Source organism: Lissotriton helveticus, chromosome 1_1 (genome assembly GCF_964261635.1).
Source record: "Lissotriton helveticus chromosome 1_1, aLisHel1.1, whole genome shotgun sequence".
NCBI lineage: Eukaryota > Metazoa > Chordata > Amphibia > Caudata > Salamandridae > Lissotriton > Lissotriton helveticus.
Window position 1 is genome coordinate 1,259,434,567 of NC_136057.1, and position 27,306 is coordinate 1,259,461,872.

The window sequence follows — 27,306 nt, forward strand, 5'->3', positions numbered from 1 at the left end:
TTTATGTTACATCATTATTGCAATACTCTTATCCAAATGTCTCCATGCAGGACTTCCTTCCGCCAGGTAATCCTGTGCAAATTGTCTACCGTGAGCCAACACCGGGAATGCCGATTACTTGGACAGGACCAGGATACGCACGCGTTCTCAATGGGGCTGGATTGAGGTTCACGGTCAACAACATCCCATTCCCCATGGAGTTTGTGATTGTTCTTCGATATGAGCCTGAGGTACTTCAAGCCTTAACTTAGTCATATGTTTCACAACAAATCAATTTCCATCCACCCAGCAGCATTACCACTCTTGCCTGTTTAATTAAATTATTGATTCTGTTAATGTGATCACCTCTCCCAGGTGAGATTGTGTCCTGAACAGGTCTTGCTGCTGCCCTAAAAGAGCTGATGATGATTTCATCAAGGTGTAATCTTTACTCAATTCAAAGTGTCTAGAGAACAGCGATAAATTTGCTTTGGAGTGGACTTATTTCACATCAGTATTTGTAGTACTTCAATAGTAGCTCATGTGTTAGCTACCAATGTATTTGACTAACATCTAAGGCTAGTTGTGGTATGTAGCACTTTACAGAATCATCAAAAGGAAATAAAATGCATATGCATTTGTAAAAGGTAAACCTTAGCATCTTGCTGTGTCTGAAATGTTGAACTGTTAATGGGTGCAACTAAAGCTAAGATAGAACAGCAATTGTTCCCCACTTTACTTTGATGGTCCAAAATCCCTTACGCTTTGCGGCGCCCCGGTTTAAAATGTGTTTTTAGTCTCATGTGGTCGATATATTGTATGGGAAAAAACAACAGAGTACATAGATTTTGAAAAACGATCCCTCTATTCCCACTTAAAAGATTAGGCTCGCTTGCTGTTTTGTAATTCATTGTAATGAATTGAAAAACACATCCTAATATAGGCCTCTGCGCCTATTAGCATTTCATATGAAATGCCTTCCGGCCCTGCTACAACAGTCTAGCAAACTCGCAATATGGAATATTGTCCATAATGTCAATCAAATCAGTTTATGGGGAGATGGGAGGGAGGTAGGAAGAAAATCAAAAAGACTACCACTTTACACTGTCTCCTGTAAGTAATACAAGCTATATTTTCGGGAATGACAAGTTTCAAACAATCATTGGTAATGCATCAGTTTCGCCTATGTAATGAGCTCCCTCACAGATAACATTGGAGTGGAAAGGGTGTGGCACAGTGGTCAGAGTTGCTGACTTGGGAGCTGGGGATCCTGGTTTGAGTCTCGGTGGGGCTACACAACATCCAACATCCTGTGATTCTATGCAAATCACTTAATCTCTCCAGGTGATAAATAGTTATATGAATATGCTGCAATAGTAAAAGGCAAAACTTTATGAAAATATAGTTCCACCAAAGCAGATGTTAACAGTATATCCGCTGCAGGAAACAGATAAGAGAAGCAGAGGAGGAACAAGCATTGGTAAGTGCAGGAAAATATGTCAATAGAAATGGAGGTAAGGTAAGTGGCACACAGTAACCAATGAGAAGCCAGGAAAGAGAGGAAGGGTGTAAGCCCCTTTTAAGTTTATATTAAAAACAATAGATTTCTCAAGCACAGCACAACAGCTGTGCAGGCAAAACCTAAGAACAGAGCCTGTTGCTTCTATTAGCTTAAAGGTAAACATTATTCCATAGGTAGTGGGTTGAATCGGTAACAATGCTCACTGGTGTTGTTTTATTTCCCATATTGCAGACATCAGGGGACTGGAGGGCAAAAATTATAGTTAATTCAACGGATCCATCAAGTAGTGAACGCTGCAGAAACAAGGAATCCCTCAATGAAGCTAATTATTTAATTCTGCCAGCTGCCTCCAGGTACGTTCCTCAGAAGGAACCATTTTTGACTTGTATATGTTTGTGTGTTGCATGGGTTCATGTATGTATGAGTGAGCATTTGTATTGCACATACCTATGTAGTAGGTAGCGGCATCAAGGATGCAAGAACCAGAATGGCGATGTTCAAGTTCATGTACCTAGCCAAAGTAAGAAGTGGTGCCATTGTCCCAAAATCATGCGGAAAAAATAAGTGACATCACATGCTCTTTGACCTTTATGATATATGAAATGGCATAAGAGGACCTTAGACTCCAATGACAGTTTTTTAAAAACTTTTTTTTAATAGTCTACTAAACGAGGTTGCTTTCTGTATAAAAATCATGTTGGATAAGAAACATGACACTAGAATTAAAAAAAGCATCAGGCATACTGTTGAGATCTAATTATTTAAAGATTGGAAAGCAGACCATATGGGTTGCAAGTACCAACGTAATGATCACCGTTGTACATTTTCATAGTTGATCCTAAATAAACGCACTAGTATGAAGCAGTATATGCCACATATGCTTATATAATAACCCAGTTATACTTGTCTTGCAACAGAATGGCTCTCCTTGACTCTCAGGTTTGCTTGGAACCAAGAAAACGTTATCTGATAGATGTTTATTTCACCTACCTCTCGGCAAGTGAGTCACAATCCAAGCCTCACATCTTGATTGATTCAGTAAGTAAAAAGTAACAATGTATTTTTCTTCATAATATCTAGCTTTGTCTTATTTATTATTCATTTGTGTGGTTTGGGGTGTTACACTTCCTTTTGTAATTGGTATTGATGGAGCTGTGAGCGAGAACACCCCATGCTGTGAAAAAGTCATAAAAGGGCTGAAACGTGCTGGATATCGAGGCCAGAAGGACACCGTTCCATTACTTATTTTTCACTGATGGTGTATGGTAATGATTCGTTTTATCCTGATTCCTAAGAACTACCGTAGCTTACCTCTAAACTAAAAAAACCTAACTATGTAATAAATTACTACTTCTGGTTTAGAGTCTGGCCAATAAGGTGCTCCGTCGCAAATGTGATAGAGTACACTGTCTGCTAAACCATGCACTATATTGTGAGTCATAAGAACTTCAAATTTTCAACAGCAGTGCCCCCACTGGCTTCGCTATCCGAAACCTTACCACGAAAAAATAGCGCCCTTCAGAGTGGGTGCATCAGACCACCCACACTATTGAGATAGAACAGTCTAATATCCCTTTTGTCAGTCTGTTGTGGTAAATAAATAAATAATACCCTATTTTTGACTAGGCATATATCATAACAGATAGCTCAATAAATAAGAGTCAAGATTCGAGGTAGTAGGAGTTTGCAGCTTTAATACAGCATAAGGACAGGAACAGGACAACCTGCATAGGAATAGGATGACAGGGCCCAGCAGGACAACTGGGGCCCAGCAGCTGCTGGGGCTGGGTCTGGGATGAGCGCGCTAACTTTTGATAACAATACACGAGCATATATACATAGCGCAAACACATAGCATTACATTGCAGTAGGCGTAGCAGTGGGTGGAGCAGAAGGCGTGACGCGTAGCAGTCGCGAAAGATAACAGTAAAAGTAGGTGTAACTAGGCGTATACATAGACATGTGGTGCAGACGTAACAGAATATGTCATGAATGGGGCGGAAACATTGGAGGGGGCTACCTAAGGAGCCGGGACCTCTAACCTGGTGGTGCGCGCAAACTGGCAATGACGTGTTACGAGGAGAAACTGGGGGCTATGAACTCTGTGCTAGGAGCAGAGACTAAAGTCTGGAGGGTCGGAGCGACATGTACCTAAACCCTATCTAGTATCTGATGTTTAGGGAACATGTTGATATAAACTAGAAGTCATGAGGGGAAAGGCTAACTGACTCTAAGACTGGACCATGCATTATTCTACATGTAGTGCGTGATGAAGAATATTAAATGACCATTAAATACAGTATTCTCTAACATGGAGCCCTGAAGGCTAGACAATGACGGAAACTATTGATGCAGTTCAGTAGCTTAGGAATGCAGAGAAGGAGGACTGAACTGATAACTGGAACTATAACATAGTCTTGGCAGACTCAGAGGCAGAGCCAAGCTGCACCGGGCACTGCGAGGCAGGAAGTAAGTGAAAGGTCGAGGATACAGGTGGGGGCTGGATCGCTCCTCAGCGAGGCTTCAGGAGACAGGAGCTGAATCTGATGTCCGGGCCCTTTTGAGGCCTAGGAACGGGGGCTTTATAATGAAATAACGTGCACACTGAGAAGCGTGGCAACATTACTTTACATAGGCCTGATATCCGTAGTATTCACGAGGACTGGAAAATGACATACCAGAGGTGGACACAACTGTAATTGCGTCTTGAATCGAACATGGGGAATAACATATGCATATTAGTCATGCACACATAACATATGAGGATGACACGTAGGGACACAGAACATGGCAAAATTTACTTTTCCACATTCCCTCCTTGTCACTACGTTTCCATCAGGAAACATCAATATTCATGATACCATCTATCATTTCATACAGTACCATTTGCTCATCTCGAATTGTCTTGGAACGAGATTTAGAACGGGGCTTGGGACTAGGAATACAAGAGGTAGCACACATGCCGCAAATCGCAGGGCCACATTGTATACAGAGGCAGCAGCTGAATATGATCGCTACTGTGATACCTAGAAAGGACAGGACTTTCCATCCCCAGACGGAAATTATATTCCAGAACCAACCGGACCATGTCCAGGTGCCTGGATCTTGGTGTAACAGATGGGCAATTTTATGAAGTCTGGTTATAGCTGAATAAACAGACGGCGCGTTATTTGGAATGAAAATGCAGCAACTAGATCCGAGGACTCTACAGGCCCCGCCCCTATCGGCCAGTATGACGTCAAGGACGAGACGATTCTGGAGCACAACAATTCTCATAAAGGATTGCTCTTCGGTTAAGTTACCTAGAGCGGAGGCAGTCTCATCTACTACTGCTTCAAGGGTTCTTGTTAACCTACGGATTAGCTTACTGTTTACAACTGTACCTAAATAAGGGAAAACACCTTTATCAATATCAATGAATTGTTCTGCAGCGGTTTCAGTATAATCGACAATCGGGAGGTTTCTCTTGTGTCTAGTATGTACTAGGAAGGAATTCCTATGGTAGTCAGGTGGGGCTAGAAAAACAGGTGGCAGTAGGAAGGCAATGTAACAGGTTCCCTCCCAATCGAGGGGCAGACGAACATATGCAGTTTGACCACAAACAAAATAAGAATGACGTGAAGCTTTAAAAATAGATTTCCCACTGTCACTATACTGGATAATAGTAATACAATCACTATGTCCTACGTGTACAGAACCATAATTACGAACACATAATTCGCCTTTGACTGGTAGTACTGAAATAGCAGGTGAGTTTGGAGTAGTATCAGACTGAACATTCAGGACCATAAAATTCGACGAATAATTACCTAAATTATACACTTCATTTTCTAGATCTAAACCTGTTCTGTGGGGGAGACCTTGCTTGTCTGGGAAACATGTGCTGTTAAGAAAAGACATATCAGTTGAGGATGACGTTAACGTGGACCATGCTCCACACGAACCATTATGTGAAAATGGATAAGGAAAAAGTGGCAGAACTCCCTTTGGTGTCTGGAAAGGGGGGAGTCGACCACACACCCAACAATTTGTGGCATTGCTGGTCTGGTGTGAGTAATGTAACATACAGATAAATGAATTGTTACGCATAGCGAGGCGGTATGAATATTCGTGAGGAGGCAGATCACTAAACGTGTGCTCTACTGTAGCATTAGCAGACTTATTTACATGAGGAACTGGAAAATACAGGAAAAATGCGTAACTAGTGCAGGAAATCATTATGCTGATGAATAATATGAAACTTAGAAAAACGATACATTGAATTGAGTTTTGACTGACTCTCTCACTATGGGGGTCTATTTTATACATGTCAGAAACAGTCTAACCGTTTCACCTAGGGGAGGACTTAGACAATCAAACTGGCTGACTTATTTTACTAGACCGTAGTTTTAACTTATACTCCTGCTGCGGAGTTTTCTCTAACAAGGGAGGGGTTGTAGCAATGTCTTTTGCGGGACAGTCCTTTAAAACAATATTTTGGCAATCCTTCGAATCCTGGGAAATGTTCTTGGAAATGTTTTTAGGTTTTAGTCCGTGAAATGTTTTAACATGAGACAGGTGGACCCACCCCTTCCTGCCTTCCAGCTTGACGGCAGTACGAGTGGTCAAGAGGACAAGCTTCGGCTCCTTCCAACGGGGCTCCAGCGGACTTGATCTGTCAAAGTTTCGGACCATCACCATGGAACCTGGAACGATTTCATGCGGTGCCACCTCGGTATTGTCTGGAAATGCGGCGGCAACCTGTGAACGACATGAGTTGAGGGCAGACATCAAGGAAGCTAGGTAATCTGTCAGCATATTACATGAAACATCAGTAATACTTCGGGGTCTAGGAGTACCCCACATGTTAGGGGGGCGGCCGAATACGACCTCATACGGGGACAGACCTGATCTGGAATGTGCGACCATGCGCATATAAAACAAAGCGACTGGCAGAGCTACTAGCCAGTCCACACCTTTTTCTTTACAAACTTTGGCAATGCGGATTTTCAGAATCTGATTATGTCTCTCGACTAGACCGGCTGCTTCAGGATGGCGTACACAATGAAACTTCCACTGGTACCCTAACAACAGGGAAACGTGCTTCATCAACTCGGATGAGAATGGCTGGCCGTTATCAGAATATACGACTCTAGGGAGTCCATATCGAGGGAAGAATTCACGAACCAACTGCTTAGCAGTGGTCGCGGCTGTGTAATCTGAGACTGGATATGCTTCTGTCCACCTGGACAAAGCGCATACAACTACAAGAACATACTTGAAACCTCGACATCGCTCCATCTGAATATAATCCATCTGGAGGACCTCAAAAGGGTGGTCAGGAGGCTGGAAACCACCTTGTTCCACCGGGACACTTTTACCTGGATTAAACTGACAACATATCATACAGGTACGGACTTTCTGCTTGGCTACAGCTCGTAAATGCTTGTTGAACCAAATGTTCTGGATACTGTCTAACATGGCTTTTTCTCCTAAATGTGCTGGACTATGTGCGGTATTAATAATGACTTGAACCATAGAGTCGGGGAGAAACCATGTGGTTCTACCCTTTGTTAACCATCCTTGATCTGTCTGGACCCCTCCTTGTTCAGATCATTTCTTGATTTCATCGGGAGTAGCATGTAACTGGATATCTATGACATCTTGAGTAGGGTCCTTAACTGTCATACATGTGATTGGATCTGGAGTACGTGTCTTGTTAACTGGAATGTCTGGAGTCTGTGCTGTAAGCTTGGCTGTGCGATCTGCTAGATCATTACCTTGAGAAATAATGTCAGTAACTTTCGTATGTGCTTTGCATTTCATGATAGCAATAGATGTCGGTAAATGTATGGCATCTAACAGAGCTTGGATAAGGAAACCATGCTGAATCTTGGTTCCATGAGAAGTCATGAAACCTCTCTCCTGCCAGAGCACTCCAAAGTCGTGTACGACTCCAAATGCGTAACGTGAATCTGTGTAAACATTAACTTTCAGGTTCTTGGCGTGTATACAGGCTTGTGTCAGAGCAACTAGCTCTGCTGCTTGAGCGGACAGGGTATCAATACGGTGTGTTTCAATAACTTCAGTGTCAGTAGTCACTGCATACGCGGCGACTAGTTCTCCTGTACTAGTTCTCATACATGAACCATCCACATAAAGTGTCAGGTCAGGATCTAGTAACGGAGTGTCTGTCAGATCTTGTCTTGGCTTTGTCGTAATGTTGACTACTTCCACACAGTCGTGTGTGGCAGAATTTGAACTAACTGATGGTAACAGTGTAGCAGGATTCAGGACGTTGCAGCGTCTAATTTCTATGTGTGGTTGGAACAGTGTCAATTCATAACCTGTTAAACGTGCAATTGTCAAGTGCTGTGTTTGTGTTCGGTTTAAAAGAACTTCCACGGAGTGTGGGACTTGTACTGTCAAGGAGTGTCCTAAAACTATGGAATCACTTTGTCTGATAGCTAGTGCTGTGGCTGCAACTGACTTGAGGCACGCAGGCAACGCCTGGGCGACTGGATCTAATGTGCTAGAAAAATAAGCACAGGGCTTGTATTGTCCTGCTTGATCTTGTGTGAGAACAGATAATGCTGTACCTTCACGTTCAGTAACGAAAAGTGTAAAAGGCTTACTGTAGTTCGGTGTAGCTAGAACTGGAGCTTGGCATAAAGCTTTCTTTAACTCGTTGAAACTAAGTGTATGTTCAGATGTCCAAGGGAGGACAGTCGATACGGCTGCCTCCTGTGTCGTTAACTGTATCAGTGGCTTGGCTAGAAATGCATACTGGGGAATCCATTGTCTACAATAAGAAGTAAGGCCGATAAAAGCACGTACCTCCTTCTGGGTTCTGGGCTGGGGAAGACTCACTATCAACTGGATACGGTCTGGTGTCAACTGCCTACCCCTCTTGGACAGCAAGTGTCCTAAGTATACCACTTGCTGGACACAGAATTGAAGCTTCGAAGGGGACACCTTGTGCCCCATCTCGGCTAGGAAATACAGAACCGTCAGTGACGCACGCTCGCAGTCACGTTCAGAACGGGCTGTGATCAGTAGATCATCGACATACTGGAGCAGGGCAGTGTCAGTTGGCATGTGAATGTTGTCTAGTTGTCTCTTGAGTGCTTGACTGTAAATACTAGGGCTTTCTGTGAAACCTTGAGGAGCGCGTGTGAACATATAGCTCCTTCCATTTAAACAGAATCCGAAAAGAAACTGGCTGTCTGGATGAATGGGAACACTAAAAAATGCATTCTTGAGGTCTATGACAGTGAAGAACGTGGCTTCGGAATCAATGGCTGTTAATAGGGAAGAGATGTCTGGGACAACTGGGTACTGAGGAATAATACATTTGTTAAGTTCTCGTAGGTCGATCACTAATCGATATACTGGGGGTGCATTTGGATCAGTACGTTTCATGACTGGACTTGAGCCATGAGCTCGTCAATAATTTTGGATAAGGCTGCTACAGCCTCAGGTGGCAATCTATACTGTCTGATTCGTGGTAACACTACACCTGGTTTGAGAGTCACACGATAGGGTGTGATTTGCATATAACCTACATCAGTTGGACCTTGCGCCCATAAATGCTGCGGAACATTAGACAGTCTTGAATCAAAATCTCGTAATACATAGTGACCCTTAAAGTCACGTAGGAACAGACGTATTCCCTCTGGGGAACAGCATATGACTGCACCCAACTCTTTCAGTGTTTTAATGCCTAATAGGTTTTCTGGACATGACTTAGTAAGTAACAGATCAGTAGTACGGGACAATGGACCTACTTCTAGGGTAACTGGCTTTGATATCTCGTTAACGATAGGTTTTCCTGAAAATCCAAGGGAAACATTTCTTGAGCCTGAGAGCGGAGCCCCTGGAACCTCGGCATGACTAATTGTGGTCCTACTTGCCCCTGTATCAATCAAAAACTTTCTGCCTTTCCCTAATACTTGACTGTGAACATAGGGACCTTCTTGATCTACAGGTATCTCGATGAGAGGCAAGCCTACCTCCCTCTCTAGGCTGTTTCATGAATATGGCTGGTACTCTGGATACTCAGACTGTGCATACTGGTACATCTGCGATGTAACATGCTGTGTTGCAGCAATAGGCTGCGGTACTGTAACTGTCTGTTGTGCATTCTGTGACTGAGGAGTCTGTGAAACTTGTTCTTGTCTAGGCGGACGTGGTCTTTCTTTAGTCTTACCAGTAGCTATGTTATGTTTCAGAACTGCACACTCATTTATAAAATGACCTGGCTGTTTACAATAATTGCAGTTCCCTTTAACGGGAGCTGCAGGATGACTGGCTTGATTCGGACCCCTCTTCTGACTGTCTTGAGGAACAGATTGTGCAACTAGTACTTTCATTTTCGTGTCTTTCATACGTTTTCTTTCGTGTTCTTGCTCTTCCCTGATTCTATTCTGGTGATACTGGAGCATCTGGAGCATCTGGGACGGAGTATTAGCTTGCCAGGTGCTTTCGACTTTCAGAACTCGGTTTTTAATTGATGGACTTGAATTCTCGACTAATTTAGTAACGAAAAGGTGAGGGTATGACTCACTACTTGTCTTGAGACCACTGTTGATACTAAAACATTTTTCAAACCTAGAATAAAAATCACTAATATCTTCATCTTGCTTCTGTTTACAGGCTGAGATTGCATCCCAGTCTTCTTTTCTAGTTGTCAATAATCTGGGTAAAACTTGAATCAATAATTCCGGTAATTCTTTACATTTATCTCCAAGACCGGTACCTGGTACTCGTGCCTTGTCTTCAGCTTCTAGAACTGCCCAATCGATCTTTTTCTCTCCCACCTCCCATTCTTTTTCCTTTAGCTTTTCATACACCCCTGCGGGTAGCAGAACCTTTAACATTTTAATGATATCTGGGTAAGTGTATTCTCCCATACGGAGCATGTCTTTTAATTCTCGATGGAACCCTGCTGGATCTTTATCATGACAGGGAATTAATTTCTTCATTTCGAGGAGTTCCATCTTTGTGATCGGAGTGTAAACAAACACTCGCTGCATTTCGCCACCCGCTCCTCTGACTGGGTGGACTTCTCGTAACGGATTCTGTCTGTCTATGTAGAATGATTTACTTTCTGGGGGTGAGACATGAACAAAATGCGGGTTCAAGAATGTTCTATATTTGTGGCGCTGTTCTAGAATGACACTAATTAAATCGATACCTAGACCTCTCCATCTATACTGGAGTAATTCGTTCAGGATATCATGTAACGGGCCTGGATCAGAGTGCTGACCCTCATACAGAGTAATGAGGTGCTGGATCATATACATACCCACCAGTCGTTGCTCGGCTGGGGGCATTTTCAGGAACATTTGTGCCACTATTTCGTCTGGAAAAGTGGTAGAATCAGTAATCCATCGGACTGCTGATCGGGCTAGTTCCTGCTCATGCATAGTACTTAACTCACTATAACCGATTCGTGATTTCAGAATGTGATCGGTAGCTTGGAATACTTGTTCTAGAGAACCTTGTTCTGGTGCTGGATGATGAAAAATAGACTTGTGTTCTAGGCGTAAATGGCGGTCTGGAAATCTAGATTTTCCTACATACGCTATTCTGGCGGGATTCTCGTCGTCTTCCTCTTCAGGATCAGAGATACTTTCTTTCTCGCTTACTTGTGCTGCTTTACGCTGTTCGTGTATCTTTATTATTTCTCTACGGATTTTCTTGTACATACTTTCCATGGCACCAATGGTATTGTGCTTTCCTTCGGCTATATTATCACTCCACTTTGTCAGGAGTTTCATTTCGGCTGGATCTTTAGACGGGTAATCTTGTTCTCTTATTAGACAATTAATTAAAAACTTTAATATCATGCGCTGAATCTCGGCTTTCCTTTGAGACATGGCATCACTAATGCTTTCTGGATCATCCCCTGTACGGATGAAACGATATATTCTGCCTAGATCTTCTTTCATATTCGGCAAGGTGACTAGATACTCGGTCACTCTCCTTACGCGTACGGAATATAAAACCATATTAAACTCGCCTGGAACTGGGTCATAGACACATTCGCCAAGGGCTTGCCTGATTTCTGTAACAGACTTATTACTTTTAGGAGTACGCTGTGATGCTTGAGCATGTAATTCGAGGGCTGATAAACGCTTGTGTGGCGGCGGGGTTTGAGGAAGACCTCCTCCTGCGGCCCCTAGACTGGAATCATCAACTGATGCTTTTCGTCCTGGCAGGGTCGGTAATTGTAACGTGGGCTGGACTTGTATGGCGGGCTGGCCCGGGGGGGCTGTTAAGGGCACCCCGGTGTCTGGAGGAGCAGGAATTACCTGATTTACAGGGACTGGCGGAGCGTGAACAGGATTTGCATATTCGGGGACTGTGTCGTCCAGATAGGACGAAATAAAAATATCAGCTGCGGTCGGTTTGTGACGTAGCTTGGTCGGGACTAACGGTGGCGGGAAATTACTGGATGCCTCCGGGGTCGCTTTTGGCAAGCCCTCAGCAAGAAGAGGATACATACCCTTAATGAGGGCATGCCTCTGTCTGTCTGACTGTTCGGCTTTGACTCGTTCACCTATCTCGATTAATTCTTTTTCTTGGGCTCGTTCTTGGGATTCTCTACTTAGTTCTGACTTTCTGATTTCTTTTTCGGTTCTTTTATGAGCTTCTTTGCGCCATAACTCGATGGCATCTTTCTGTGACTGTCTGGCTTTCTTTTTCCATAATGCTTCTTCTACTCGCATGATGCACTCGGCATCCCATGTACCCGATACGGGCCATCTATACTTTTCTTCTAACTGTTTGGTATAATCTACCCATAAATCTAGATATAATATGGCGCTTATGCCATGTTTCTGATACATAAAATGACCTGGACTGTCCCTCGGCGGAACAGGAACTGCTTCTTCTAACAAACCTTTTCTAGTTTTTAGCTGACGTAATCTCGAAAAGAGAGACATGGTAAACTTGAATCGGAACACAATACAATAAACGAGGAACAATAACAATTGGGAGAACAATTCAGGCATACCACGACATTGGACTATACATTGAACAACATCATAACATTACAGTTTGGACAGAATATTACCTGGAATACTGAGAACAGAAACACAAGAATTTCTCGAGAACAGAACAGACTAGAGTTACTGGATGCACTGCTGTAACAGTACGGAACATACCGGTCCCATAAAGGGACGCATCAAGACCCGTATCCACCTAGGTGAACACTTCGTTTGTGGGTCTGGGTACCACCAACCCACGGACCAGGAGTCAATTTAGACTGACCCTGTCTAGATACTACCCCAGTAATGGTACTCACCGGGCAGCAAGAACGGAAGCTTCGGACTGGACTGGACTGCTACGACGACGGACGACGAACTTCGGACTTCAGTTACGGGTGGGCCTCCGGATACCTCGGACCTTGGACTCTTGGCTTGGGCTCTGGTCGGGACTCGCCGCGTTCCTCCACCGTCTCGTTTGGATGCTGGACCGCCTCCTCCGTCTCCTCCGTGGGCCTGAGGGATACTTGAAGCAGAAATATCTGCCGGTGCACGGTATGGTTCCGTCACGACTGCAGAGGGTCAGGGGGTCGGCGTGGCTTCACCGACGCGTGGGGAAAGGGCAAGTCCCTATTTGGGCGCCATTATGTGGTAAATAAATAAATAATACCCTATTTTTGACTAGGCATATATCATAACAGATAGCTCAATAAATAAGAGTCAAGATTCGAGGTAGTAGGAGTTTGCAGGTTTAATACAGCATAAGGACAGGAACAGGACAACCTGCATAGGAATAGGATGACAGGGCCCAGCAGGACAACTGGGGCCCAGCAGCTGCTGGGGCTGGGTCTGGGATGAGCGCGCTAACTTTTGATAACAATACACGAGCATATATACATAGCGCAAACACATAGCATTACATTGCAGTAGGCGTAGCAGTGGGTGGAGCAGAAGGCGTGACGCGTAGCAGTCGCGAAAGATAACAGTAAAAGTAGGTGTAACTAGGCGTATACATAGACATGTGGTGCAGACGTAACAGAATATGTCATGAATGGGGCGGAAACATTGGAGGGGGCTACCTAAGGAGCCGGGACCTCTAACCTGGTGGTGCGCGCAAACTGGCAATGACGTGTTACGAGGAGAAACTGGGGGCTATGAACTCTGTGCTAGGAGCAGAGACTAAAGTCTGGAGGGTCGGAGCGACATGTACCTAAACCCTATCTAGTATCTGATGTTTAGGGAACATGTTGATATAAACTAGAAGTCATGAGGGGAAAGGCTAACTGACTCTAAGACTGGACCATGCATTATTCTACATGTAGTGCGTGATGAAGAATATTAAATGACCATTAAATACAGTATTCTCTAACATGGAGCCCTGAAGGCTAGACAATGACGGAAACTATTGATGCAGTTCAGTAGCTTAGGAATGCAGAGAAGGAGGACTGAACTGATAACTGGAACTATAACATAGTCTTGGCAGACTCAGAGGCAGAGCCAAGCTGCACCGGGCACTGCGAGGCAGGAAGTAAGTGAAAGGTCGAGGATACAGGTGGGGGCTGGATCGCTCCTCAGCGAGGCTTCAGGAGACAGGAGCTGAATCTGATGTCCGGGCCCTTTTGAGGCCTAGGAACGGGGACTTTATAATGAAATAACGTGCACACTGAGAAGCGTGGCAACATTACTTTACATAGGCCTGATATCCGTAGTATTCACGAGGACTGGAAAATGACATACCAGAGGTGGACACAACTGTAATTGCGTCTTGAATCGAACATGGGGAATAACATATGCATATTAGTCATGCACACATAACATATGAGGATGACACGTAGGGACACAGAACATGGCAAAATTTACTTTTCCACACTGTCACAAACAGAAGAAAGAAATTATGACACCCACATCCTGCAAGAAAACTCACGGGGTGCGGGGACCATTACTGTTTTCTTTTCAGAAACAAAGTCCTGCTTTGGAAGTTTGTTTTGCAAAATATATGTCTGGTGTTCGGCCACCTAAAAGATAGCATTTGCTTACCATACTTTAAGGGCCTTCACAGGAGCTGCAGTGGTGATGACTTCTGTAAGGTCACACAGATCACCACAGGGCTAACTGTGATCTCGTAAATTGGTGAGCAGCAGCCCTGTAAAGCCTAAATCAGGCCCCATAAATTAAGTTATAAGTTCTTGTCTCTCTCAAATCAAACACATTGAAACAATCTACTCCTATGTAATTGAATGCCAATTAAACAGGGAGGAACAATCCATCAATCAGTAGATTTGTAGAGCGCTACCTATCACCGATGAGGGTATCGAGGCACTGGCAGGGTCAGTGATTAGCTGAATAGTCAGGTCTTCAGGAACTTTCACAACTATGGAACAGATGAAGAGGTCCGCAGATGAAAGGGTAGCCAGTTCATTGTCTTTGCTGCTTGGTGGAGTAGGAGCGACCTCCACATCTGCTACGTCTGATGTGGGGGTGAGGTTTACAGAAAGGGACAAGGAGCAGAGGTGTCTAGTGGGCTGAAAGAAGTTCAGGCAGTGATTCAAGTAAGTGGGTCAATAGGTGTGTAGGGTCTTGTATGCATGAGACAGGAGCTTGAAGTAGCATATTTTCTGTGCAGGAATCGGGTCTGGCTGTGGCATTCTGTATGGTCTGTAGTCTCTGGAGGGGAGCTGTGATCCCTGCGTAGGGAGCTTTGCCGTAGTCCCTTTGCCTGGAGATGAGCGTCTGGGTGATGGTGCGTCTTCAACTTTGGGTTAGCGGAGGATGAAGAAGCGGGAGGAGGAGACGGAGTTGACCTGAGTTGTCTTAGTTAGCTTGTTGTCCAGAATGATACATAGGTTCCTAGTCAGGTCAGAGGGGGTGGAGTAGGTCGAAGTTCTGACAGCCACCAGGATGCATCCCATGGGGCGCTTTTGTTTTTGAAAATCAGTACCTCTGTCTTGTACATGTTGAGCTTTAGGCTGTTGTCCTTCATCTAGTTGGTGCCTCTGTCATGTAGTTGAGGAATTTGGTATTGGTGTTGGTGGTGTTTTCGGAGAGGGATAGGATGAGTTGTGTGTTGTCTGCATGGGATATGATGTTGGGTCTGCAGGTTTTGGCAGTGCTGGTCAGAGGTGTCACATATGTTTTGAAGTGGGGGGTCTGAGCGAGGATCCTTGGGGTACTCCACAGATGATTTCCTTGGGTTCTGAGGTGAAGGATGAAAGGTGGACGTTTTGCATTCTTCCAGTGAGGAAAGAGGTGATCCATCTGAGAGCAGCTCCTTGGATGCCTATGTTGTGTAGCCTTGTGATGAGTGTGTGGTGGGAGGCCGTATCAAAGGCTGCCAAGAGATATAGGAATATCAGAACCAAAGCCTCTCCTAGGTCAAGTAGGGCTCTGATGTCTTCTGCAGCCGAGATGAGGACTGTCTCAATGCTGTGCTTGCTGTGGAATCCAGATAGAGAGGAGTCTGGTAGGATAGTTCCATTCCATATGTGAGGAGAGTTGTTGGTTGATGCCTTTTCCTAACACTTTGGCCTGGAACAGAAACAGGGAAATTGGTCAATAATTGTTGAGTTGACTGGTGTCTGCCAATGATGTCCTTAGTAGGGTGTTGATTTAGTGCATGTTTCCAGTCCTCTGGGAAGATGGCCATGGCAATTGAGGTCTTGAACAAGGTGGTGAGTACATGGCTGATTCTGGCATTGCCTAGGTTGAAGATGTGTTGCGGGCATGGGACGGTTGGGGGCCGCTGAGTGAACCAAGTTCATGATGGAGGCGGTGTCCTGTGGGGTGAGCTGGCTGCATTCGGTTAGCCAGATGTCTGTGGTGGCAGCAGAATTGTTGTGTTGCTTCAAGAAGTCGTTGGCCTTGGGCTGGTGTTTGCAGTTTCTGTAGATGTTGTTGATCTTGTGGTGGTAGAAGTTTGCAAGGTTGTCGCAAAGTTCCTGTGATGGGGTAATGTTGTTTGTTGCAGCTGACGGTCTGGAAAATTCTTTGGCAATGTTGAAGAGATCTTTGTTGTTTTTGGAGCTTGATTCGATATGTGAGGTTAAGGCATTTTTCTTTGATTCCCTCACCGTCTGTGGTAGTGGTTGAGGGCTGTCTTGAAGGTGGTCTTGTCAGTCGTGTTCTTGCTGGTGCGCCATCGCCTTTACCGTTGTTTACAGTGTTGTTTAGCGGTTCTGAGATCTTCAGTGCACCAGCTAGCCTGCTTGTTGGACCTTTCTGTGGGTGTTGTTTCTGATGGAGGTGACACTGTCCACACAGTTGGTGATCCAATTGTTAAAGTTCCTGACATTCTGGTCTAGGTTGTTGGAGGGGGTGGGTGGTGTTGAGGGCGTTGATCCGTGTGTCCTGTGAGACATTGCTCCAGCTGCGTTGGAGGCTGTTTGGACTGAGGGCCAGCTGGTGATGTTGAAGTGAACAATGGAGTGGTTGGTCCAGGTGAGTTCCATGGTGTGGCCGTACCTGATGCAGTTGCTGGAGGTGAAGAAGGGGTCTAGCATGTGGCTAGAGGTGTGTGTGGGGTTATGGACGAGGTGGGTGAGTCCGCTGTTGTTCATGCTGTCAAGGAGGTTGGTAGTGTTGATATTATTGTGGTTGTCAAGATGGAAGTTGAGGTTGTCCATAAAAATGTAGTTGTTGGAGTCAATGGCGAGGGGGCGATGAAGAATGTGATGAAGTTTAAGACGGCTGGGCGTGGGCCTGGAAAGAAGGTAGGTGAGGGCGCCCGATGGTAGTTTTGCTGTCACTTTTGGAGTGAGAAGTTTAGGTGTTTGATGGCTGGTGTGATGTCATCATTTGTGATGGTGCATTGGATGTATTCCTTCTGCATCTCTATGATCCCTCCGCCAGGTTGTTGATGTGGTCGCAATGGGCGATCTTGTATCCTTCGAGTTTTGCAGTGGGTATGTTCATTACACAGAAGTGTGGGTAAGCAGGTCTCATAGAGGAAGAGGACATTGGGTCTGAAGGTGGGGATGAGGTCCCAAATCTCAGTAGTGTGTATGCTCAGCAAGCATGTGTTCAGAAGGGTGCATGTGAGTTGGTGTTTTTGCTCAGGTTGTGTCTGCGGTGTGTGGCTGGTCAGTGGGCTAGTGTGTGTACTGTGGAAGGTGAAGTGGCAGTGGTGAATGTGAAAGGCCAACTGTGGAGAGTGGGTTAGTGCGGTGGCAGTGTTTGTTGTGGTGTCCGAGGTTGAAGGTGAAGAGCTCGGCTATGGAGTAGCTTCTGGAGGGCAGAAGGGCCAGGCGCTGTGTGCAGTCCAGGCACAGACGGGCATGCACAGGCTTGCTTTTGGCATGTCTTTGGTGCACCAGTGGTGGGGTCACGCTCCGGCCTGCATTAAGTAGGTCCTGGGGTAAGTGAGGCTTCAAGACAATTCTTACAGCTAATATTGATTTTAGGAATGTCTTCAAATGCAAATTTTGGCTTCATGTTTTTGTAGGTTCCACCAAATCTCTAATGTTTGTCTGCTGTACCCCAGTTCTGTATTCCTCTGCTGCAAAGTCCAGGAAAGATATTAAGGCATTAGTCATCAGTTCCCAGGGTCTGTTTTCTTTTATTGTCATCTCCTGGCATATTCAACAGCTGTAGTGGGGGTCCACAGGGGGCCATGACAAATAAAGCTGGGACACAGGCCCCATCTGGCCCATTCTAGAGATGCTATTGACTCCTGATATATAGGGACCTTCTAAAATGTTTTTCAGTAAAGCTGTGTTGAGTGTAATCTAAAATGCTGTTGATAAAGCAGTCAATGCAGTCCTCTGAAACATTGACTAGAAGCGCATTTTTAGAGATGTTGGTTCTGGTTGGCTAGGGTATGCACCTAAGCCAGGCAGTATCTGCCACTCTAGTCAGGGTAAGTAGGTTACACACCTAAGATAATCCCTGCTCACCCACTTGATAGCTTGCCACAGAGCAGTCAAGCTTATCCCAGAGGAAATGCGCAAAGTATTTGTATATACACTCACACACACAAACACACAGTAACATAGTGAGAACACTACCAAAGGACTACAGACCAGTTTATAAACATAGCAAACATTGATCTGAATATAACAAGATCAAAACAACAAAAATTCAACATACACAAATCAAGATATCACTTTTGCAAAGATCACTTAAAGTATAGCTCTTAGAAATCAATAGCTCCAACTGGAGCTATCTCGATGTAATGATAGGTACTAATCCAGCAGTTCGGCACGACCATGAGAAAGTACGGGCTGGCTATGGAATCTTCCGGACCCCGGTTACAGTACTTTGAAAAACAAGGAAAACAAAGACGTTGCACGGCATCAGGTAGGTGAGGCGTTTCTGGGCCATTGCTGTTCTATTCCTTATTCCACAGGGGAGGTGCGTTGTCGCTTCCTTATGGCTAGGCGGTGGGGGGGGTGATGATACATCAGTTCCATTTGCTGGAAGGGAGGGTAAGCATTGTCGGCGGTGATGCATCGGTTCCTTACGATGGTGCAGTGTCAATGAGTTCGGGAGGCCACATGTGTCAGTTATTGACTCCACGGTGTCACGGTTGGATCGCTGGCGTCAACAGGCATTAGAGCTACGGTGTGGCATCAGTGCTGAGCGATATCATCAGCGAGGTCAGCGGCAGTGTGAGTCGGGCAGTGGGTTGTGCTCTTCAGGAGCAGTACACTCAGCTCGGGTGCAGGCAGTGGTCTTGATGACGGAGTTAGAGTTGATAAGTTGCTGTCATCTGCAACCCCAGAGCTGTGGTGTAAGTCGGTTGGTGCATCGTGCTCTTCACAAGCGGTGCCTTGGGTCTCGTGTAGGCAGCAACATTGCTGATGGCATTGGGGCTGTTTATCTTGGGTTGAAGCACCCACACGATTCCAAGGGCCCAGGACACGGGTTTGGCACCCCTTAGCAATCAGAACTCCCAGCAGTGACGTCCAGGAGCTGTTAGCAAGATGCAGATGAAGTCTTTGGTGGCCCGAGACTTCTTAACAGGAGGCAAGCACACACCAAGTCCTTGGAGAACCTCGGAAGCAGGATGTAGAAAGCAAAGTCCAGTCTTTTCAGTCCCAGGACGGAAGCTGCAGCATCAGGCCAGCACAGCAAAGCACCCAACAACTGGCAGTATCTGCTGCCAGCAATCCAGCTCTTCTTCTTGGCAGAATGTCCTCAACCCAGAAGTGTTCTAAAAATATAGGGTCACAGGTCCAGCACTTATACCCATTCCAGTCTTTAATGTAGGCACACTTCAAAGGACCGTCCTTGTAGTGCACAATACCCTGCCTTTCCCTGCCCTGGCTCCAAACACACTACAGGAGAGTGGAGACAGCTTTGTGTGAGCACAAGCACAACCCTATTCATTGTCAACTCCTCCCATCACTCCAGCTCAGGAAGACCCATCAGCCTGGTGGTGGGCCAACAAGATATGCAGGGCACACCTCAGCTCCCGTTGTGTGACTGTCTACAGTGAATGCACAAACAGCCTAACTGTCATCCTGGCCGAGGCGTGTATTCAACAGACCGGCAGTGGCACAGAATGTTTAAAGTAAATTACAACTTTTAAAAAGTGTCATTTGCTAATCTGGAATTTAAAAATCAACTTTACTATAAGATGTATTTTTAAATTGTGAGTCCAGAGACCAACAAACTTCAATTTTCTATCAGCTCGCAATTGGAAGATACACCTGTAAAATGTTACAAGGCAGATCAAATGGTAAACCTATGGGAGAGATAGGCCTTTCTGTAGTGAAAAACGAAATTAGCAATATTTCACTACGAGTACATGTAAAACCCAGAAGTACATGTCCTACCTTTTAAACAAACTGCGCCTTGCCCTCTGGTCTACTTTGGGCCTACCTTAGGGGTGCCTTACCTTGAACAAAAGAGAAGTTTGGGCTAGGCAAGTGGATGCACATGTACCCTATATCCCTGATAGGCTTTGCGCATTGGAATGATATACACTATAGTTTTGACATAGGACTGAGGTCAGTATGCCTCTATCGAGTACATTAAACTTAATTACTCGTAATGAGAGGTCACTAGAAACTTCTCGAATAAATAAGAAGAAATTCGTTTCTGACAACCACATAAACATGACAACTTTGTTTCCCTTTAGAATAGGAACAGTCTCAGAATCGTGGAAACAATAGATAACAGTTTCACTCAGTCAATCGTGCATGCTTTGTTTCTACAGAGTTACACAGAAATAGATAGACGGGCGTTTCAATAAAAAGGGTTTATTGAACAGTCTTATTTCTCGTGCAAGAGATATGAGCTGCTACAATCATAAGACAGAATGCGAAGTATAATGCGTACAGCGTTAGCAGTAAGATAAAATAATACTGCAATAGCATTATTTGTAGCTATGACATATATTCATAAAAATATATACATGAATAACACAGGCTAAAATGTGAATACTCATCTGGTGTTTCTAAATAGTTCTGCCCCAGTGTACCTAACCTAAGAGTAGTACGAGGTAAGAAGTAGGTGCTGTTTTTCTATAGTCTAGTTTAGCTATAGTTTAGATTGGTGTTGCAAAGATTTGCCAAAAGTGCCTCTAGGTTCTAGTCCGCTCCATACCTTAGAATGAGAGAGGTTGGAATCTCTTTCCGGTTCTCGATCTCTAACACCCCGCAAGGGGAGTCAGAAGCACTGGAGCTGTATTCTCTGCGAGGATGACAGCGTCTGAGCAGTGCGTCAGGCGGGGACTCTATTTCCTTCCAAACTTGCCGTGGCGAGCCCCGTAGCTATGCTGTGCAATTACCGTGGATTGCCATGGCAAGTGAAGGTATATTTATACCTTGAAGGTGTTTAGGAATGCCAGTATTGACATAAAAGTCGGGCAGAGGAACATCATGAATGAACCCCTAAGGAATAGATGTTCATACATAAAAAATGAGTTCTTGGAGAACTCAATAATCCAAGCAAGGGGAAGTCCTAAAGGCTTAAGAGTCTGGTTTTCCAAGAACTCGTTGTGACGTGGAGGAACGGATGTAGGTGGCCATGCCTGTATTTGGTTAGCATGGATTATGCCTAAATAAGGGTAGGATTACTATGCCTAAATAAGGGCATACATCGGGAACCTATATACGGTACCTAAATCGACACACAACACACTTACCAGGTCGAAAGGGAAGTTTAAAAGTGCACCCACAGACACTGGGTTTCAGAGGGACAGATGTTATTGGATGTTGCTGAAGGAGTTTGCAGTTCCTTGATAATTCAGAAGAGTTCTTGTTATAAGCAGGAGCTGTTAGTAATGCAGCCATTATAATAGGAAGTGTTGGCTTCTTTTATTTGTAATTTATACACTAAGTCCTTTTCTTTTGCGAGACAAATTATTCTGAGGTTGTTGTCATAATGTTTCCTCTAATGCCTTTCAGCTTGGCATGTTTCAAGTTTCAATTCAGATAGCTCCACAGTAATTCAAAGGTTATTTCTTAGTTTGCAGGAAGTCTTTGTAGGTCGGAGAGGAGCAGTAACATTCAGACTATCCTTCAAAAGTTGAGTAAAAGAAGTATGTGGCTAATTGATATGTGTGTTGCAACTCTGATCAAAACATCACTTAAGCACGTCCTTAATCGTGGCTGCACTTGATGCCTGTGTAGTTTTTTCCCCCCGATTCCTTTCAATAATCTGAGTGCTAGCAGATGAAGGTTATATCAGTTAGAAGTGATCTGACTAAAAGAAACTGATGAACTTGGGAGAGGTGAGACAAAGCCAAACATAACATCGTTGCAGCTGGAGAAAACAACATCAAGTAATTAGCCTTTGATAGGGTAGGCTAGTTGAAAACTACAGGAAGGGAGACCTTCCTGTAAATAAACATACCTCCCTGCTCCCTGCTCGCAGACACCCTTGCACTCTGGTGCAAGGGTGCCTGCGTTGGCGTTAAGTCATGAGACTTAGCGCCATCGCAGGGGGCAACGCCACGCTGCACCATATCCTTGGTAATATGGTGTAGCCTGGCGCTTCCAAAGTGGCGATGAGAGGCGTTAAGCCAAGGAGGCTAATGCCTCTCACCACCACTTCCTAGATAATATACCCCTATGTTTCAATGAGTAATAAGATATCGGGTTTTCAATCAATTATAATGGCATTAATTGTGTGTCTGTGTGTCACTGTTGATCATGCATTAATCATTAAAACATTAATAGTGCTTTGAGAAGCTGGAATACCTTACAAACACATTCATTAGTTACCAGGGATGTCCTGGATAGAGCTGGCAATGGGAAGGAGGATGAAAGTAGACAAAACTCAAATAATACTTCAAGAATAGCTGGAGCAAGGAGATCATGGGTATAGGCACCAGCTAATGGTTGGTCAGATGATTAAACTAAGTTGAGTTACAAAATTATCTAGAGTAGCCAGAGGAAGAGCAGCTTGGCTGGGAGCCAGGTGCTGGGTGTGTTCAGACGTGGATGGACTCAGACGGGGTTGCTTTTGGCGAGCCTTCAGCACACTAGTGGTATGCCCCTTGCACACATACGTGCTGCTAACTGATTTAAATAGGCGGTGCAGCATGTGATAAAAAAACTATACTGCAAATTACGATGTCCCTAAAATGGCAGTCAATAAGCTAAAAGAAGGACTTCCATTTAGTGAGTTCTGTTCAGAAGATCCCAATATCACTAATGAAGTAGTGCAACTCTGGCTACACGGTTATAACAATATATACGAAAATGTGTGGAACTAATCCCATACATTTTCATATAAAAATTGTACCTTAAAAATGTGTGCCAATTTAAAATACAGAATTTGAGGTAAAACACATTTTAAATTCTTTTTTCTAACCCTTGTTAGGGCCTTGCTTCTGGTTCAGATAGTGCAGTCGTCAACTTCCACAAATCCCTATTTATTTGTAAGTCGTTGGTAACAAACTTGACAACAAGTGTACAAGATTTCCCACTGACCTTTTGCCTATGAAGGGAAAAGGTCACTTTAGTCAAATACTTAAGAAAATAACTACATTTATTCCACCTGTCTTCATCCGCCTTCTCCTCTTCCCTGTCATCATCCAGTTCCTGGGCAAAAGAAAAAAAGAAAAAAACAGGTTAGTGGCCCCTCCAGCTGCCCCCAGGTAAGGACAGGGACACCCCTTTGGGTCCTCAGCTGTCATCATCATCTTCTTCATTGCCTGAACCCTCCAGGGCCCCTCGTATAACGGTACAGGATGGTGGGGATGTCCGGCACTCCCTTGCCATGGATCTTGAACATCACCTCCCTCTTCCCTCGGTTCATCTTCGAGCTCCAGATGAAGTAGAAGATCATTCTTGTGATGGCCTTGGCTGTACGGGTCTGCAATGGCCACTTTTGAGCAATGGGCTGGAGCACTGGCAGAGTCTTGTTCCGCAGGACCAAAGACTTCCCTTCGCTCGTCACTTTCTGGAGGCTCCAGATTCCCAGCTTCTGCTTCATCTTTGCCAGTCTCTCTTCCAATGTCTTCTCTGCAGCACCTTCTCTGACATATCAGATGCCAAGGATCTTCAGGAAATCCTGCTTGATGGGGAATGGCTGTGGGTTTCAGGTGGGGGTCCAGTGGCCAAAGAGTAGTGTTTCCGACTTGACGCTGTCAATCTTCGCTCCTGACGCCTTTCCAAACTGGATATAAGTCACACTGCCATTTCCTGGTCATCTGAGAATAATATTAACACAAGCAGGGAATAAAGAACAGTTTGGTGTAAGTGAAAACAGTATATCTTGTGATAAGCGCTTGGAAAGAAATAAAAAAAAGTAGTCCCGAAACAATACATTCGAAATGGCTGTTGCGTATGTTTAGCAGTAATTGGTTGCTGCTCTCGGGAAGTTCTTAAGTCGGGAAGAGGCATAACGCATGCATGCCATGGACCAATGGGGTGAAAGAATAACGGAGCAGTGTGGGAACCAGCACATGGCAAACCCATGGGCGGGTTGATGCCCACAACAGTAGATACAGCATGTCTCCTCAAGACAGCGCATACATGCCGTCTAGAGCTGAGACCTAATAGCATGTCTCTTTGGGAAAGCACATGTGTGCTGTCTAGAGCTGAGACCTAAAAAATACAAAATACAGTAATAATGCTCACACAATGATCTGTTCCACATGTTATTAATTACCTTTTTGGAGTGATGTTTAATTTAGGTTCCAAAACATACCAATTACCCAGAACAAATTCTATTTGTGCCAGATGTTTTTTGCTCATTATCTGGGGGCTATGAAGTGATTTGAGATCTGCACAGGATGCCTAAAACAGAATCATGACAGTAATAGATTGTAACTGGTGGTGGCATCTTACCTAGTTGAAGGTCTCTCTGTAACTACATCACTTTCCCATTGTAGTGTGTCAGAATATTGAGCACCAAAATATTGTGGCCTGATTAGAGACTAACAAAATATTGTGTAGGTAGGTATATATAGGTAAATATAGATTTAATATTCTTAATTTCACATCTATGTGCCCCGTATCATAAAGGAGTTAGGTACAGTACATCTATATGTACCAACATTGTATCTTCATGGCATTTTTATAGTCTATATTCTAGCTACTGTACTTCTCACCTCTCTTCTCTCATTGGTCTCTTTAGTGGGGAAGACCCTCTCCCTATAAAATGAATGGTTCCTGCAACATTTTCACATACTGTTGACCATGCTACCGTGCCTCTGCCAAATGTCCCAAAGGGGTTCCTGAGCCCACAAATCTCCATCCAGTGACAGAACACTTCTGTTTCTTTATTCCGGATCCCCCAGAAATGAGGCAAATATGAGCTTCCAAGATTTAGGGCCTGTCGAAGATGTATTAGGACTAGAAAATCTCTGACAAGGTGTACACATTCTAGTGAAATTCTTTCTCTGTACATAGGGTCGTTGGCAACTCCCTTCCCCTCCAAAGCAGATCACACTAACTTCTGCATGAGTTACCTTAATGCACAGGCATGCACACTGACCAATAGACTGAGCAACCCGAACTCATCCCTATAAAGGTTTACCATGGATTCATTGCTGTTACCAATGGCTGCCTGTTCATGGTGTCTTATGTTAAAATGATCAAATCTGTGTCAGTCAATGCTTGGCTTTAGTTCTAGACTGAAAATATTAGCTTAAGTTTAGTGATAGAACCTGGTATTCCAGAGCAGCATGTGTAATTTCCAGGAATGTGGCTGATTTCTGAAGTTGCTTGGTATTAGACTTACGGGTGGTGGTTAGTGTTAGGAGTTGGGGCTAGTGTCAGATGTTGGAATTAGGGTTAGGGATTACAGTCAAAGTTAGTGACTAGGAATACCTTAGGGACAGAGACGTGTTAAGGCATGGGCAAAGTAGGCTCTGGCCCAGGGCCCCAAGCTTTCAGGCCCCCCCCTTATAGTGACAGCTCTGTTCTGCAGAGAGTCTTGTCCTGATGACCATGAATAGTTCTTCAACAGATAGTTTTAAATACTGTTTCACTTTATTTTTATGTGAGTGCTGTGTGAGTCTATTGCAGACATTTTGCAGAGAAATGTTATGTTTGTGATTTGTGCAACATCCATAAAAAAGTTTGGCTTAGATCAAAACAGGACCTCACATATGAGAAGTGAGATGGTGTCATAGAGATTATTTGCAGTAATATCAGTAAGCTGCTGCTGTGTTACGGTATTGAAAACACATGTTACTATCCCTGAATAATAGATGTAACAACATTAGAATTTGGACAAGTAAGCTTTTGCACTGTCCGTGACCTGGACAAAGAGGGCTTGATAGAGCTGAAACTGAATCATAAATTAAAAGCTGTTCCGAACAGGGCCCCCTAGAATACCTTTGGTCCCTGGTCCCCAAAATCCTTAAAATGACCCTGCTTAGGTGGCAGATTTTAGGTTAAGGCTTAAGATTGGAGTGTTTGAAGTTTGGGTGCTGTGGTTGGGATTGTGAAAGTTACAGTCTAAGATAAAGATATGTTTAGGCTTAGGGGAGCTGACAATGCATTCACAATTTAATGTGTGAATGTGGTTGTGAAAACACATATAGAGTATGGACTGACGATGTAGTGGAAAGAGGATCTGTAAGTGACAATCTAACTTTTGGCAATGTAGCCGTAGTGACATGGAGTCGCATACGCATGAGCAGAATGTTCTATTTTGCCAATCTTCAGATGGGAGCACTCGGGGTTACATGTACCTTTGTGGCTGTAGACTTATCCTTGCCTACTTGTACCTCTGTCATTCAATATTATATTGTAGCCAGGAAGCCCTTTAACACCTAGGCTCTGATTTAAATTTCGGCAGACAGGTTACTCAATCACAACAGTGATGGATATCCCATCCACCGAAATATTAATAAATAAATAAATCCCATAAGATAATATGGGATTTATATTTCGGCAGACGGGATATCCCTCACCGTTGTGACTGAGAAACCCATCCACCGAAATCTAAATCAGGCCTCTACTTCAGTAAATCACTGCACCCCTAAATCAAGAGAGTCAGTTTCAGTCCAGTGAGTCCGTTTCAGTAGGAGCATTCATGGAACCTGTGGCACTGGCCAGAAACCATTTCAGTGCCTTGAAGGTAATGCTGGAAGGCCTTTATCTGAAATTCGAACATTTACTGCCCAGACAAACTCTGGTTGCCAAATAAGTTTAGAAAATCTATTTTCAGTAAATATTGTAATTACATTATATAGATGTTGTGCAGTTATTGTCATTTTGCTAAACAAAGCATTTTTTATTACATCCATAGCTTGGACTTGTTGCCAAGACTGAGTCTGCTGAGGATGTGTGCAGTAAGGAGCAATTCGAACAGTACGAGCAGTACAGATGCTTTGAAATTGATCCTGAATTTCCATTACATCCCGCAGACTGTGAGGACCTCATATTGAGCATCTCTGCTCGACTGTACAATGGAGCTCTACGTAAGTATCTG

The 27,306-nt window shown here is 44.3% G+C and overlaps 1 protein-coding gene across 1 annotated transcript in view; it reads left to right on the forward strand.

Moving 5' to 3' along the window:
- Positions 1-27,306, forward strand: part of LOC144822490 (laminin subunit beta-4-like) — a 500,129-nt gene that overhangs the window by 409,378 nt on the left and 63,445 nt on the right. Inside the window, exons 15-18 of the mRNA XM_078680103.1 lie at positions 51-230; positions 1,733-1,854; positions 2,419-2,539; positions 27,124-27,295. Of these exons, the coding sequence (XP_078536229.1) occupies positions 51-230; positions 1,733-1,854; positions 2,419-2,539; positions 27,124-27,295 (595 nt within the window). The remainder of the gene's footprint in view (positions 1-50; positions 231-1,732; positions 1,855-2,418; positions 2,540-27,123; positions 27,296-27,306) is intronic.